General features: G+C 37.0%; 1 protein-coding gene across 4 annotated transcripts; it reads left to right on the top strand.

Annotated features, from left to right (window-relative positions):
• The first annotated feature begins 493 nt into the window (after positions 1-493).
• Positions 494-10,606, top strand: Gmnn (geminin DNA replication inhibitor). 4 transcript variants are annotated; one of them, XM_074082769.1, is made up of 8 exons: positions 494-663; positions 2,102-2,177; positions 2,449-2,506; positions 4,725-4,802; positions 5,436-5,583; positions 8,493-8,575; positions 8,851-8,961; positions 10,182-10,606. In XM_074082769.1, the coding sequence occupies exons 3-8, from the start codon at positions 2,456-2,458 to the stop codon at positions 10,341-10,343; spliced, it is 633 nt and encodes a 210-aa protein (XP_073938870.1). In that variant the 5' UTR covers positions 494-663; positions 2,102-2,177; positions 2,449-2,455; the 3' UTR covers positions 10,344-10,606. The 4 variants fall into 4 exon arrangements, with proteins under 4 accessions (XP_073938870.1, XP_073938871.1, XP_020028641.2 ...); XM_074082770.1 differs by having other exon boundaries at positions 2,020-2,177; XM_020173052.2 differs by lacking the exon at positions 2,102-2,177.
• Positions 10,607-15,434: the final 4,828 nt, after the last annotated feature.

Here is a 15,434-nt window from a genome sequence, read left to right as displayed (position 1 = left end):
TCTAATCATTAATAAGTCTCCCTATTTTTTCAAATTGAAATGAAGTTGTATTCTCAGCATTAGGCGCTCAATGAATAGTTGCAGGATTAGTCGATCACCGAATTAAGTCTTCCAGAACTCTTATCACACCAGTCGAATACAAAAAGCCAAAATATATAATCTCTTAAAACTAGAAGTCCACTTGACAAAAAAATGTCGTGTACTGTACGTACGACATTTTGTCCTTCCTGTGTTTACAAGTGGAGGCTGATCTTCCGCTGGCAAAGGTCAAGAGCAAAAGCTCCGCGGTCAGAAACCAAGTCCCGAGAGCAGGGTAGGAGGGTAAGGTCAAAGGGCACAGACCTTGCAGCCACGCACAAATCCTTGGCGGCCTGGCCCAAATACCCCACAGCCGTCGCCGACTGCGCAGGCGCAGGAAGGGGCGGGGTCGAGGAGGAAGGAGAGCGGCAATTCGCCGGATTCCGGAGGCTCCGCCCCTCGTCTTGCGCCAGCATATCACGTGGTCGTATGGGAGTGGGCAAGCGGAGTTAGCCAGTTTTTACTCTGCCAGTTAGGGTCACTTCAGCGACTGTGGGGGTCAACCCGCGTTCTCGGTGCGCCTTGTGCAAGGGGCCGCTGCCACGGCTGCCTACATTCGCTACGAAGATTGGGCGTTTCCACCCAGTGAGTATGAGAAAGGTGGCAGGAGGTGGTCCTCAGGCGCTCCAGGTACAGCTCCTAGATTACCCGCTCTCGCCTCTGCCAGCCAGAAGCAGAAGACTCCTTTGACAGCCGCGGAGCGCTGGCGGGGATTGGGACGAAGTGGTTTGCGGAGCGTTCCTGGGGACCGCGGCCGGGAGGGAAGCGAGGAGAAGGCCTGCCCTTTTGGCGGGGTCGGTTTTGGCGCGCTCTCGCGTTCGCGCTCCCTATTGGTTGGAGGCGCCGCCCGGAGGCCACGCCGCGGTTGGTGGACTGGACGCTGGCCTCGGGACGAGCGGGCGGGTACTGGGCGGTGCGCGCGGCCTGGGAGAGCGCTCAGCTCGGGTCCGCCGGCCGCGGACGTCCGTCCTCTTGCCGTTTCAGTAACCCGCAGTGATCTGGAGGGGTCGGTAAATTGGGCTACTGGGTCAAGGTCGCAGAACCCTGCGTCTCCCATTAAAATGACGCCAGTGTTGGTGGCACTGGTTTCTCTCCACTATCAGCGCATCCTTTGGACTCTATGAGTTTTGCATATAGGTGTTTAAAAAGCGCTAGAGGATAAAAAGGAAATGAGGGTTCAAGGTTGCTAGCAAAGGAGTGTGGTAAACGTGAAGGATTAAACTTAATAAAGTGACTCTCAACTTACAACTTCGAACTTGCAAAGCAGGCGCTCTACTGCTTGAGCCACACCTCCTGTCCATTTTGCGCCGGTTATTTTGGAGATGAGGGTTTCGAAGTGTTTGGCAGGGCTGGCCTCAAACTGCGATCTTCCTGTTCTCAGCCTCCCAAGTAGCTAGGATTAGAACCATTGGTGGATGCCTGGCTGAACTTTTAAAATACTAAAGCACATTTTACATGGTTACTTAGGACACAGCCATGTAGCTAAGAAGTTTCAAGAAGTACTTTTACTTCTTTTCATTTCCATTCTGTTGGGTTACAATTTTCTAAGCAACGTTACTCATGACCTACCAAATGATTTCAGAATCCTGGGCCACGATCTGCATTTCAAAGTTTGAAAACCATTGCACTGAGTAAAGGCATGGCCATAGTAATCAGGGAGATCAATTAAAGGAGCACTGACATGACTGGGATTCAGATGTTCAATCTGGATTGAATATTGTCCAGTAGTCTAGTTAACCACGTTGCTTTTCTCTGTATCTTCTGCTTCCTTGTTTGTTAATTCCTCAGTTTGCGTTGGTGGTTAAACCATTCCCTGTAAAGGTAAATGCTTAATCTCATTTGACAATACTAAATCACTATTAAGTTATTGCCAAGTTTATTGTAGTTATGTCTGCCTTTGAAACAGCAAAGTTACAATGCTGTTCTTTTTTTTTGTTAAAGTACTGGGGATTGAACGCAGGGTCTTGCATGTGCTAGGCAAGTGCTCTACCATTGGGCTACCTCTCCTGCTTTCTTGAGACAGGATTTTCCTGTGAATCCCAGACTGGCCTTCAACATGAGATTTTCCTGCCTCTGCCTCCCACATGGTAGAATTACAGGTGTGCTTCACCGTGTCTGGCAGGGTGCTGTTCTTTAGAATAGACTTTGGCACACCCAAGTATCTGTGTTTTGCTTTCCTGGTGCCCATTTCTCAGTTCTCTGAGAGCTCTAATCTAGGGCAGTGTCCTGTTCTACTAGATAGTAGTTCTACCATACAGTAACATGATTGTGATTTAGAATACTTTATCAACAACAAAAAAATTCTGAACTCCACCTTTAGGTGCAAGCCATATTCTGTTCTTAAACTACTAATCTTTTGTACTTCTCCAGCTGTATAATGAATCCCAGTATGAAGCAGAAACAAGAAGAAATCCAAGAGAATATAAAGGTATGTGATAGAATAACTTTAATGTGTTTTAGAAAGCAAGTGGCTAAATGTTTTTGGTTTTGTTTATTTTTTTATTTAAGAGACAGGGCCTCACTATGTTGCCCAGCTGGCCTTAAACCTTTGGGCTGAAGCTAGCCTCCTGCTACAGTCTTGTGGTAGTGGGACTATCAGTGTGAATGGTATTTTTGACATAATTTAGGAAAATTTAAGATGGCTATAATTTCTATGAATCTTGAGTTACTGAATTTTTAGATATCCTAAGTTTTTTTTTTAAATGCAGTTTAAATGGAATTGTTTCCTTACTTTCATTCTTGCTTTGGCTATTGTTACTGTGTTGAAAGACAGTATTTTTTGCATCTTGATCTTATGTCCTATAAACTTAGTAGTTCTAGGATATTCTGTATACAGGAATATTATTGTTTTGTGTACACTCTTAAATTTCATGAAGTGATTGACTTTATTTAAATTCTTTGTGGCTATGTGTTGTGACACATACCTATAATCCCAGCACTTGAAAAGCTGAGGCAGGAGGGTAATGAGTTACAGGCCAGTTTGGGCTATATAGTGAACATGTCTCAAAAAAAATTCAAAAACCCAGTCTAATGTTTACTAGCTAAAGTAGAACCATCTTAGAGAAAAAGGGACCTGGATTCTTTTTGAGAGCGCTATTAGTTAGTTCTCAGCTTTAGTTTACCTATCCCTAAACTGAGGAAATTGTATTAGAACTAGATTTTTAAGAGTGAATTTTGATTTTGGGTCCATGGATTCCTTACCAGTAGTATGCAAAATTTTATGTAAGTGTACTGCTTTGTACATTTTTTGGGGAGAGGGGTGATAATATCAAATTGTTTCATAAATAGATTGACTCATAAGTACACAAATGAAGCTTTCTAGCTCTACAAGTCTATTCCAATGCACAATCTGTATACATAAAATAATGTAAAGTGTAAAGTTTACATGTATAAAAGTTAAATGGTATTTTTTTGTGTGGGATAGTAACTTAGCCAGCTTCTTTGACTGTTAGTAACATCAAGCATTTAAATAAATTAACATCTCCTATTACAAAGGCTTCAAAATTACATTTTCTACTATTTGGAGACTGTTGACTAACCTAGAATCTAAATTATATGTGAAATGTTGTTGTAATATTTGCTCTCACAGAAGTTGGCATTTGTCCTTCAGTTAAATAGTGATAATAATCAGCAGTAGAAACTTTACCGTGGGAAAGGTGAACTTTGTCATGTGAAGTACAGTGTAGAATCAGTAACTTTCTCACGCTGCTATGGTATCATGTTCTTGCTAACCTTGTTTGAGCATTCACCATTGTTTGCTATCCCATGGTGGCAGTATAACTAATGATTTTTTTTTTTTTTGCAAAAATAGAGCTTTTAGAGCAGGAAATATACAGGGGGGTATTTACATATCATAAGGAAGACAATGTTTTTTCCAAAACAATAGCTTGGGCATTTTAGAGTGTTTTAGCAGTTTTCTAATCAATAGGCTTGAAGCAAAACTGCTTGAACAATCAGGTAAGGGTTGAAGTAGGTTGTCTATTACACATGTACTTGACTTCACATGCAGCATGTTCTTAAAAATTATATTCCTTTTGTGACTACAAATGTGCTTGGGAATATTCCCTATTTAAAGGTCTGAGGTGAATCCTTTTGATGAGGGGAAGAACTGTTTTGTGGTGTGAATAATTAACCTTTCCCCCCAATTTGCCTCTTTCCTGAGTTCATACCATAAAGGTTATAATGTTTAGTTTTATTAAAGTAGAGTGCTTATAAGTTTCTAGTTTAGAAGATCTTTTTAAAAGGAGAATACAGATAGTCTTACTGGAATTTTATTATATATTATTTGAACTATTAAGAACTTAGGAATTGTGTTATATGTTTAATTAGATATGATAGTTGACAAAATGATTATAGCAAGAGCATGTATTGACATGAGAAGAAGAGTTATTTGTATCTAGTTTGGGTGATAACTATTAAAAATTTCTTCAAACTTTATTATAAACTTGGAATATAAATTTGCTTATTGGTTAACCAGTGTCTGGTTCAGATGTAGCATTATAAAATTATATAGCAGATCCAAATATTAATGTTCTAGTGATTTTTTTTTTAATTACAATAGGATTAAGCTTAACTGTATAGAAACTCAGTAACTAAGTAACTATATGTATCTCAGTAATCTGATAAAGAGTTATCTTGACTTTTAGACTAGTCCAGTTCCAAGAAGAACTCTGAAGATGATTCAGCCCTCTGCCGCTGGATCTCTTGTTGGAAGAGAAAATGAGGTATGTATAATAGAGCTAGAATGGGTAACAGATAGTACCACCTCCGTTAAAAACATTAAAACATTTTCAAGGATTTCTTACTTTGAAACACCTAAATTGTTGAAATGTAGAAATAATGTAAATTAGTAATGACATATTTCCCAAAGATGGGGTTTTAGTTTGTTTTCATTTTTCTTGTGGGTTTAGTTTCAACTTTTCAATTTAGGAAGTTCAAGATTGCTATGAATATCCATAGTAGAGCTGGAATGATGTAATAAGTTATGAATAATTACCTTAGAGGAGTGATATTTGATATTTTGAGAATAAATTATTAGATTCTTTTATTTACTCCTGTGTGTAAATGAAAAAAATCATGATGAGCATGTCTAGGCTTTGCTGAATTCTGAGAATGCCACCTTTCCATGGTACTGAATTTAAGTAAGACATTTAAACAGAATAAAAATAGTTTTAGCTAAGTCTCAGACCAACTCAAATCCAAAATAGCTGTTGCAAATAAAATTTCTAAAATGGCACTACAGCTTTTGGTAGAAAATTTCTAAAGATGTCAAAAGATGTATGTGTTTTCTTTCTTCGATATATGACAAAACCACTAGCTTTCTCATTCAGTAAATCAAGTAATTGTTTCCATTATAGGTGCCTAAAGGCTTATCCAAAAGGAAACATTGGAATGACCAGTTAACACCCAAGACTTCAAGCTCTGGAGTTATTACTGTCCCTGAATCTAGTGAAAATAAAAATCCTGGAGGAATCACCCAAGAAGCATTTGATCTTATGATTAAAGGTATGAAAATATAACACAGCCTTTTCTTAGATTTTTAAATTATATATGGTAAATATTATTGTTAATACTACCTACAGCCTCTTTTCTTTTGGTACTGGGGTTTGAACCTAGGGCCTTCACCTTGTCCTACTTCTATGATGGGTTTTTTTGAGATAGGGTCCCTTGAACTATTTGCCCCAGCTAGCTTCGAACTGTGATGCTTCTGATCTCTGCCTCTTGAGTAGCTACGATTATAGGTGAGAGCCATTGACACCCAGCTACCTACAGTCTCTTAGTCTGGGAAAAATATTAGATATTTTACTTGTATGGTTTTGATAAAATATATCAAATTTACGATTGTAAATATGCAAGCACTCTAAATTTAGACATGTGACCATTTGACAAGATCCAAATGTTGACCAAATATCAAGTAAGCAAATATTAAGTAATGATTAATATGGTATCTCTGATAGTAAATTGCTTTAGGGTTTACCAGACTTGAAAGTAGGCTTTTCAAAAGAAAAATATATAGAGAAAGAATATGAAGTAAACAATTTAAATATTCTAGAATATGAAGTAATGGAGCCAGTAGGAATGTATTGAGCAAAATGGGAAGTATTACTCTTACAATAAGTACCAGTTTTTAATGTAATGGTAGTGAAAATCAAAAGAGGAAACTAGTGATTTTTTTAAATTATTACAAAAGATTTTTACTTTTGTACTAATCGTAGATCTTTGGATGTTATCGCTGATAAGAAATTAAGCCCTAGAAAAGGACTTTCAAGATCACAGTGACATTTGGGTTTATTCTCAGTTGTCTGGAAGACAGTAAGGAAGAAATAAGTAGATATTAGGGTTTCATTAGGTAAAATTAGGAAAGATTGACTGGATAAAACTAAAGAAGCGCTTTAATAATGCTATAGAATCAACAACAGGATTTCTGATGCTTACATTTGATTAGTTAAAATTAATGAATAAGGATTGGTTAAAAAAATAAAACACTAAGTTTAAATTCTGAAACAGCTCAACTATATATTACATTGCTAATATAACCATAGACAAAATTTGATAATGTAACTTGACTATAAACCTTGACTATCCTTAGTGGGATATATTGTAAGAATTAAAAGAACTGCAAAGAAATCCTGAACTTTATTAAATTTGTTGTTGGCAGTGGCATTAGTGTTAGAATTTGAAAAGAAAATTGTGTGTATTTTAGAATTGAGCAAATAAATAATATGTTGAAGTTAGGAGGCAGGTACATAATACAGTGAGTGGAAATGCAAATATACAATAGAAAAGGAAGGGAAGAACTCTGTATTGAATAGTAATTGAAGGTATCAGTATAAATTGTTACTTGAAAAAAAAAAAGCTCTGTCAGCAAGAACCTGGAAACAAATGACTTCCAGTGTAAGGAGCACACTAAGCATCCATTTCTTAGTTTATAAACACTTCTGCACTGAAGCTCCTTGAAGAAATGGCTGATTCCAGGATGAGAACCAGGAATGTTAATGGAGTGATCCTGAAATATACTGTATCAGAAAATAAGGAAGTACTCAAAAACTCTTGGACATGTTAAACTCACACAGGAATTAGGTTGAATTGTGTCCTACTGACTAAATTTGCAAAAATCTGAACATTAAAATGAATAATGACAAAAATAATTATATTGAATAAAAAAAGGACATATGAATCTATAACAATTTTTTCCCATTTTTAATTAGCACATATTAATTCCACAATGTTGGGGGGCTTCATTGTGATATAGCCATACATGTATATAATACACTTTGTTCATATTCACCCCCTCTATGATAATTTTCTTTAATTGGGGAGGGGAAGTTCTTTTTAAGGAATAGTGGCAAATGCTACATGTAGAAGTAATTGCATAAATAGTTAATAACTATTTTTCCTCCTCTGTAGGTATAATTTTAAGCAAGAAACATCAATGGAGTTAAAATTGGATAGAAAATGATTGAGGAGCAAGGCATTGACGGGCTTAAAAATTTTTATTCAATGGATTATTTATTAATTACTAAGAAAATTATCTATAAGGAACAACTCTGGTAGATGGCATCTTTGATCAAATTTAACATCTCCAGTAATGACAAATCAGCATGTGCTTCTGGTGATACATTGAGGATACAATACATTTGTGCAATATTCCTGCCAGTGAATGTTTAGCCTGAATCTGATTGTGGAAACGGAAATTAAAAATTAGGAACAAAGTAACTGATGTGCTAGACTTTTCAAAAATGTCAATATTAGGGCTAGGGATATAGGTCACTAAGTATATACTTAGCACCTGTAAGGGCCTGGGATCAGTCCCCAGCACAAAAATTAGAAAATACATAAATACACAAAACAAATGTTGCAGAAATCTTCAACAGTGGCTCAAGTGTTAGAATACTTATCTAGCAAATATGAGGCCAAGTTCAATCCTCAGTGCTTTTAAAAAGAAAAAAAAAATCTTCAACAATCTAGGCCATACATGTACTTCTGTTGGAGTTCTTTTTTCTTTTGATGGTTCTGGGTTTGAAGTTGGGATCTGTGCTTGCTAGGCAAGTGTTCTACCACTTGTTCCATGACCTAGCCCTGGAATTCTTACGAAGGGTCAAAAATCTTTGACTTCAACTGGGAAAAATAAGAGAAATTAGATCATAATTTTTTTCAATAGAAAAATTACTGGATCTTTGAAAGCAGTGACTTTTTTTTTTTGTTTAAAGAAAGTTTTTAAGGGTTTTTTTTTTTGAGACGGGGTTTTTCTATGTAGCCCAGGTTGACCTGGAACTTACTATGTAGCCCAGGCTGGCATTGAACTTGATCCTCCTGCCTCAACCTTGTGAATACTGGGATTACAGGCATGTACACCATCACACCAGGGTCATAGTAATGATTTTTAAAGATACATGTGAAACAATTTATTTCAGAAACTCCATCCTCTCAGTATTGGAAAGAAGTGGCAGAAAAACGGAGGAAAGCTCTCTATGAAGCTCTTAAGGAAAATGAGAAAGTATGTATTGAGTATAATTAAAATATATATTCCAGCACTGTTACTTCTGTTGCATAACATATTTAGTTTGACCAGTATTAATTAGCTTTAATGTTGGCCTAAGAAAAGTTTGACTGAAAGGTGACTTACCAAAATTATCATACAGAATGAATCCTGTTGTGTTGAGTCAACTTTATGCCACATGTGACTATCAGTTATGAATGTGGAGGAATATAATTTGGTTTAGATCATAGCAAATCTACGGAATACTGAACTTTATTTATATTATTATATAGCTTCATAAAGAAATTGAACATCAGGACAATGAAATTGCCCGCTTGAAAAAGGAGAATAAAGAATTGGCAGAAATAGCAGAACATGTACAGCACATGGCAAATATTATAGAGGTAAGTAATGTAATATTTGCCTGATTGAGAATCACCTGTTTTTCTATAAAGTTGAAGCAGTAGTGTGATTAGCAAGTAGTGGTCAGGCTCTGTAATCAGATTTCCTGGGTTTGAGTCTTAGCGCCCTGCCTACACCGCTAAGTTTCTTGAATAGAATAGATTATTTATCCTGCCAGGGCTTCATTTTCCTCACCTATAAAATGGGAGTAATAATGCCTACTTCTGAAAAAGATATGAGAAATTACTACATTTCATAGTTGACACAATTTTAGGTAGCTTTCACTTGAATTTTACACCAGCATGATATTAGCTATCATTTATAAAATTGTTAGTTGGCACACTAAAAAAGTTTGTTGGCTTTTTCTGACTTTTTAAAGTTTGTAAGTTGCTAATGTGTCTACAGGAATTAGTTCAGTTACTGACTTGACCAGGCTTGACTTAAAATAGGTTTTAAGACTTCATGTGTGTGAAGCAAAAACATCCATCTTACTGAAGGGAAGAAAGTTGCTACCCCAACCCCACCTTAGTAGGCAGTCATGCTAACACCTGAGCCATGCTTCCAGTCCTCTTTTGCTTTTTGGATAGGGTCCCCAGGGCTGGCCTCAAACCTTGATCCTTCCATTTACTCAGCTTCCACATAACTGGGATCACAGCTGCACACCCCATGCCCAGCTTATTGATTGAGATGGGGTCTTCATAACTTTTGGCCTGGCCTGTTCTCAAACTGTGATTCTCCTGATCTCCACCTCCCAAGTAGCTAAGATTACAAGTAAGAGTCTGACTGACAAGAAAGCTTTTTAAATAAAACTTCTCATATGTTGAATTGCAGCCTTACATTTTAGAGCCATGACAGAATAGTTTGAAGTTTTATTTTGAAGTACTGTAGTAGCTCCCTTAATTGCCTAAAAAAATATTGTTCCAAAGCTGGTTAGAAATTAAGAACATCTAGTAAGTTCTTCACTTCTTTGTGCTAGAGAAATATCAATTTAGGTTGTGCTTTGAATGTAGTTCAATGCTTTAAAATATTAGCAAATCATTAAACACTGACTTGGCTGAAATACGACTGTCATGTGGTACAGACTTTAATATAACACTTCCTGTTTGTCAGGGAAGATGAAAAGAATCCGTTAAAACATTAAGGGTCAGCTAAAAGCATACAGATGATGGACTTGAGTTTTAAAATTTTGACAGTAAATTTTTTTCTGGTTTATTCTTTAAAGAGACTGAGTAATGAACCTCTGGATAACTTTGAATCACCGGATGGTCAGGAATTTGATTCTGAAGAGGAAACTGGTGAGGATTCTGAAGTGGAAGACTCAGAAACTGGCACATGTGCTGAAGAAACTGTATCTTCCTCTACGGATGCAAAACCGTGTATATGAAATTAACATTTTACTCTTGAGAAACATACTGCCAAGGTTTACCTCCGCTATAGTTCTTTACAGCAGAGTAAATAACTACATAATGCAAATGCTGGAATCAAACTTCCTTGTTTGAATCCTGGGACCCTGTTATTGTATAAAATACACATAGTATGTATTTTTAATGTGTTATTTTATGTAAATAGCCATTTTCGTTTTCACAGTTGTAAGACATGATGTGTATATGATAAATAAACTTCGATTTCCTGTTTAAAATGGAAGCAGTTATTAATAGAAGTTTCTTAAATGTTGGGAATATCTCGCTATGTAGTATGGTAGTCATTAACTACTGAGCACTTGAAATGTTAACATGAATGAAAAAAAATTTAATTTAGATTTAAGTGATTATACAAGGCTAATGGCTACTGTGTAAGACACTATGGCTCCATGTGTTTAGATTAAAGATAGCATTAAAGAATAAATTAATTTTTAAAAATGAAAGAAAAAATATTCTGAGCTAGGGAAAGTGGGGGTGCATCAGCTGAGAAGCTATTAGAAGGAAGAGGAGACGTAAGAATAGGATGATTTGGCAAATGCAAAGTGTTTCTGAAAAAGTAAAAAATGAGTTGTCAGAATTTGGTAGTGAGGCGCAAAAGAGAGGGAATTGAAGATAATTTTTAAAGTAATTTAAGAGCAATCACCCTGTACTAGTGTCAACTCAAAATGGATCAGGGACCTAAATATCAGACCTGAAACTCTGAAGTTACTACGGAAGGAGCAGGAAATGCTGTGGAACTAATAGGTATAGGCAAAGACTTCCTCAATAGAACCCCAGCAGCCCAGCAACTAAGAGAAATGGACAAATGGGACTTCATAAAATTAAAAAGCTTCTGTGCAACAAAAGAAATGGTCTCTAAACACAGTGGGAGAAAATATTTGCCACCTATACATCAGACAAGGGACTGATAACCAGAATATACAGGGAACTTAAGAAACTAAACTCCTAAAATTAATGAACCAATTAAAAAATGGGCAACTGAACTTAATAGAACTTTCTCAGAAGAAATCCAAATGGCAAAAAAACATGAAAAAATGCTCACCATCTCTAGCCATAAAGGAAATGCAAATCAAAACCACACTAAGATTCCACCTCACCCCTGTTAGAATAGCTATCATCAAAAACACCACCAACAACTTGTGTTGGTGAGGATGTGGGGGAAAAAGGAACCCTAATCCACTGCTGGTGGGAATGCAGGCTGGTACAACTACTCTGGAAAAAAATTTGGAGACTGCTTAAAGACCTAAACATAGACGAGCTATATGACCCAGCAATCCAACTCCTGGGGATATACCGAAAGGAATACAACACAGGTTACTCCAGAGGCACCTGCACACCCATGTTTATTGTGGCACTATTCACAATAGCCAAGTTATGGAAACAACCAAGATGCCCCACTACTGATGAATGGATCAAGAAAATGTGGTACTTGTACACAATGGAATTTTACTCAGCCATGAAGAAGAATGAAATCTTATCATTTGCAGGTAAATGGATGGAACTGAAGACCATCATTCTGAGTGAGGTCAGCCAAGCTCAGAAGACCAAAAATTGTATGTTCTCCCTCATATGTGGACTTTAGATCTAGGGCAAATGCAGCAATGTGGTTAGACTTGGATCACATGATAAGGGGAGAGCATATTTCAGTGATACAGAAATATGTAGAAAACCCAAAACATGAAAGCATTTGATGTCCCCACTCCAGAGGAACTAATACAGAAACCTTAAAGCAACAGAGGTTATCATGAGAAGGGGATTAGTAACTAGGGTAAAGATCAATTAGGGATGAATCAACATGGGTCATAACACATGTACACGAAAGCAATGCTAGGAAAATCTCTGTATAGCTATCCTCAACTCAACTAGCAAAAACGCTTTGTCTTCCTTATGCTTGTCTCTTTTCTTCAACAAAACTAATGATAAAGGCAGAACACAACCTGCCTGGAACTGAGAGGGTAAGGGGGGAGAGGGTGGGAGAGGGAGACGGAGGGAGAAGTGACCCAAATAATGTATGCACATGTGAATTGAAAAAAAAAAAGTAATGTAAGAGCAAAAACTAAAATTTCTAGAGGAAAATTGGTGATTTTTAGGTTTGGCAAAGATTTCTCAACTAGGACACAAAAAGCACAAACTATATCAAATAGACTTCATAAAAATTAGAAACTTCTCTTTTAAAGCCTTGCAAAGGAAAATTGGTGCTGTTTTCTGAAATGACTTTCATATTGATATAAGATTCACAGTTCCCTAAGATATGATTGGTGTACTACTATTGGTGTTTTTTTTTTTTTTTTTGGTGGCACTGGGGTTTGAACTCAGGGCCTCACACTTCATAGGCAGGCGCTCTTACTGCTTGAGCCAGTTTGTCAGCCTCATGTTGCCACTGCTGGGAAGGGTTAATTGATTGACAGTGTCTATAAATAGACTACACCATAGGCAAGATATCCTGCCAAAAGAAATTGAAGTGTTACCAGAAAAAAATAAGGTTCTAGTAAACCAAAAAGTAGCAAATGTCCACCATACTGTCTTAGGATGCTTTCAGCTTGGTTAGAAAACTACTTCAAGACATCTCAGTTGACTTTCAAGTTTTACCTAGTAGATCATAGGCAACCAAAAAAGAATTAGATATTCCTTTATACATATCTGAGCTCCTGGGGCCTATGAATTGGGCTAACAGGTGTGTGTTATGTTTACCAGATCGTTTCGCCAGCAGAATTAAAAACTGCATTTACCTACAGTAAAGCAGCTTTCTTGATAACATCTTTTCCTGGCATCCTTTCCTCTTCTATTGTTAGTTCCCCAGGTCACTTCCCAATAACTCCTTGCACCTGAATCATTATCTCCAAGTTGCTTCTGGGAAAACCCAAATGCTAGGGCCCAAACCTGAATCTTTTATTCACCTCCTTCAACTTAAAGGGGTATCAGACACCAAAAAGTAATTTAAATAGAGTATTATGGCTAGATTTCCTTACTCTAGATACAATGTTAACCCAAGGATCCTAAGCACAATCAGAAGAGGCCATCAGCATCTCTGGTTAAATATTTAATTGAGCACAATCATTTTCTTTCCCTAAACCCCACTCAAAAGATAGTAAACCACAACAGACACAATCCCACACTCACAAAGCTATGGCCAATTTATGCAGAAAGTGTGACAATGCAGAGAACAGAATAAAACCTATTGCTAAGCAGTTCCATTTCTAGAAATTTATTCTATAGATAACTCTCAACGAGTGTGGAATGACATTTGAGGTTATTACACTATAGAACGGGTTATATAAATCACAGTCCAGTCATTGAAATACTCTATAAACCAGTAGGAAAGAATGAATAAGCTCTTTTAAGAGAAAGAACCAAATCCAAGATAATTTATTACTGTGTGTAGAATGCTATTACATGTTTTAAGAGACTAAGGGATATAGATATGTATATGTATGTAGTATAGATAGATTATGTCTGGAAACACTAGATTTTTTGGGGTAGGAATGGAGTTTGAACTCAGGGCTTTGCTCTTATAAAGTAGGTGGTGTACTGCTTGAACCACACCCTTAGTCCAATTTTGTTCTGGTTATTTTGGAGAGGCCCAGGCTGGCCTCGAACCTCAGTCCTTCAGATCTCAGCCTCCTGAGTAGCTAGGATTACAGGTGTGAGCCACCAGTGCCTCATTTTTGTATTTTTAATTGGTTGCATATAAGCTTTTTCATACACTTTCATGCAGTGGTAGAAATCTCCAGTAGCTGCAGCACTGCTATTTTCCATAGAGTGGAGTGATTTTCCTGATTGGTGACTTGGGGAGAATAAACAATGTAATTGGCTCTGCTCTTCCCTTCTTGGGGAGTAAGGGCTTACATACCGCATGGATGCTATTCCTGCTCCTCTTGGTTCAGGGACAAACTCAAGTTGAAATTTATCAACTGAAGAATGAAGAGCAGTGGGCGAAAGTTCTCAGGAATTTTTTACTTCCCATTCAATCTCGGAAAAGTACTGGATATTTTCCAAGTACTAATGTAAGAATGAACCATGAAAAGGCAAGAGAGAGTATAAATGAGGATAATGGAGGCACCTGGATATTGAAGGGAACCCCTAAAATATTTGCTAACTATTTGCTAATCCAGGCAGATCTGGATTGGAGCTAGAAGATTCTGGGCTCCCTGATGGTTGCCTGCTTCAAGAAGAAACTGGAGCTGACCATTGGTCATGTGTAATAGGATTGAGAGATGTTTCAAAACAAAACCAAGGAAAATGTGGGAACAACTTAGTGGTAATTATCCAGAAAGCAAAACAAACACAAAACCCTCCATGGAAAAGAGTTGTACAAGAAAGGAAATATAGTCACACTACACTATATGACCTAGCCACGAAAAATACTTAAGTAGTCATATTGTTTTAATCATTATTTGTGTCACAATTACTTTGAGAGAGAGGAGTAGAAAGACACGTGGACATGTAGACAAGGGGAGTATTGAATGCTAAGTCCTCATCTGCCCTATTAAGAAGTAAAAAGAAAAACACATAACATTGGTGAGAAAAAAGTAAAGAATTGGTAATGTGTGTGAATTGCTTAGAAATATAGAGGTAAATAGAGAAGAAATAATTGAAAAAATTCAAAAGGTGACCTTTGGAATATGAATGAGGAAGAGGTTAAAGGATGGCTATTTCTCTGTTGAGGTTTTGCATTACTTGACTTTTTAAACTGAAATTTTTAAACTTGAGAAAAATAAACATTGAAAAAGCATTTTAAAAAGTAATTCTTGGCAGCAACCCAGTCTCTAATTTATCGTATAAAATAATCTATTCCTATAAAATGGATTCCAGTTTGAGATATTGCATTAAATGACTCACAAAATCCACAAGGAACAAAAATATACAGTTGCTTAACAGAACACAGCTTTTCTGAGCTCTAAGTTCTGAGAAAATTTCCCAGGAAATCCTCCCGAAAGGAACCCAGGTGACGATGAGATTAGCCTCCCTCACAACATTCCTCCAGTAAATAAGTGAGGATCATGAAAATATTTTTTATGGCCCTCTTTGTGAAAGGTGGAAGTGCAGCACTAAAG

This window comes from Castor canadensis, chromosome 8 (assembly GCF_047511655.1).
Source record: "Castor canadensis chromosome 8, mCasCan1.hap1v2, whole genome shotgun sequence".
In the NCBI taxonomy this organism is placed as follows: domain Eukaryota; kingdom Metazoa; phylum Chordata; class Mammalia; order Rodentia; family Castoridae; genus Castor; species Castor canadensis.
The sequence above is the reverse complement of the archived record's forward strand: the minus strand, read 5'-3'. Positions and strand labels throughout refer to the sequence as shown.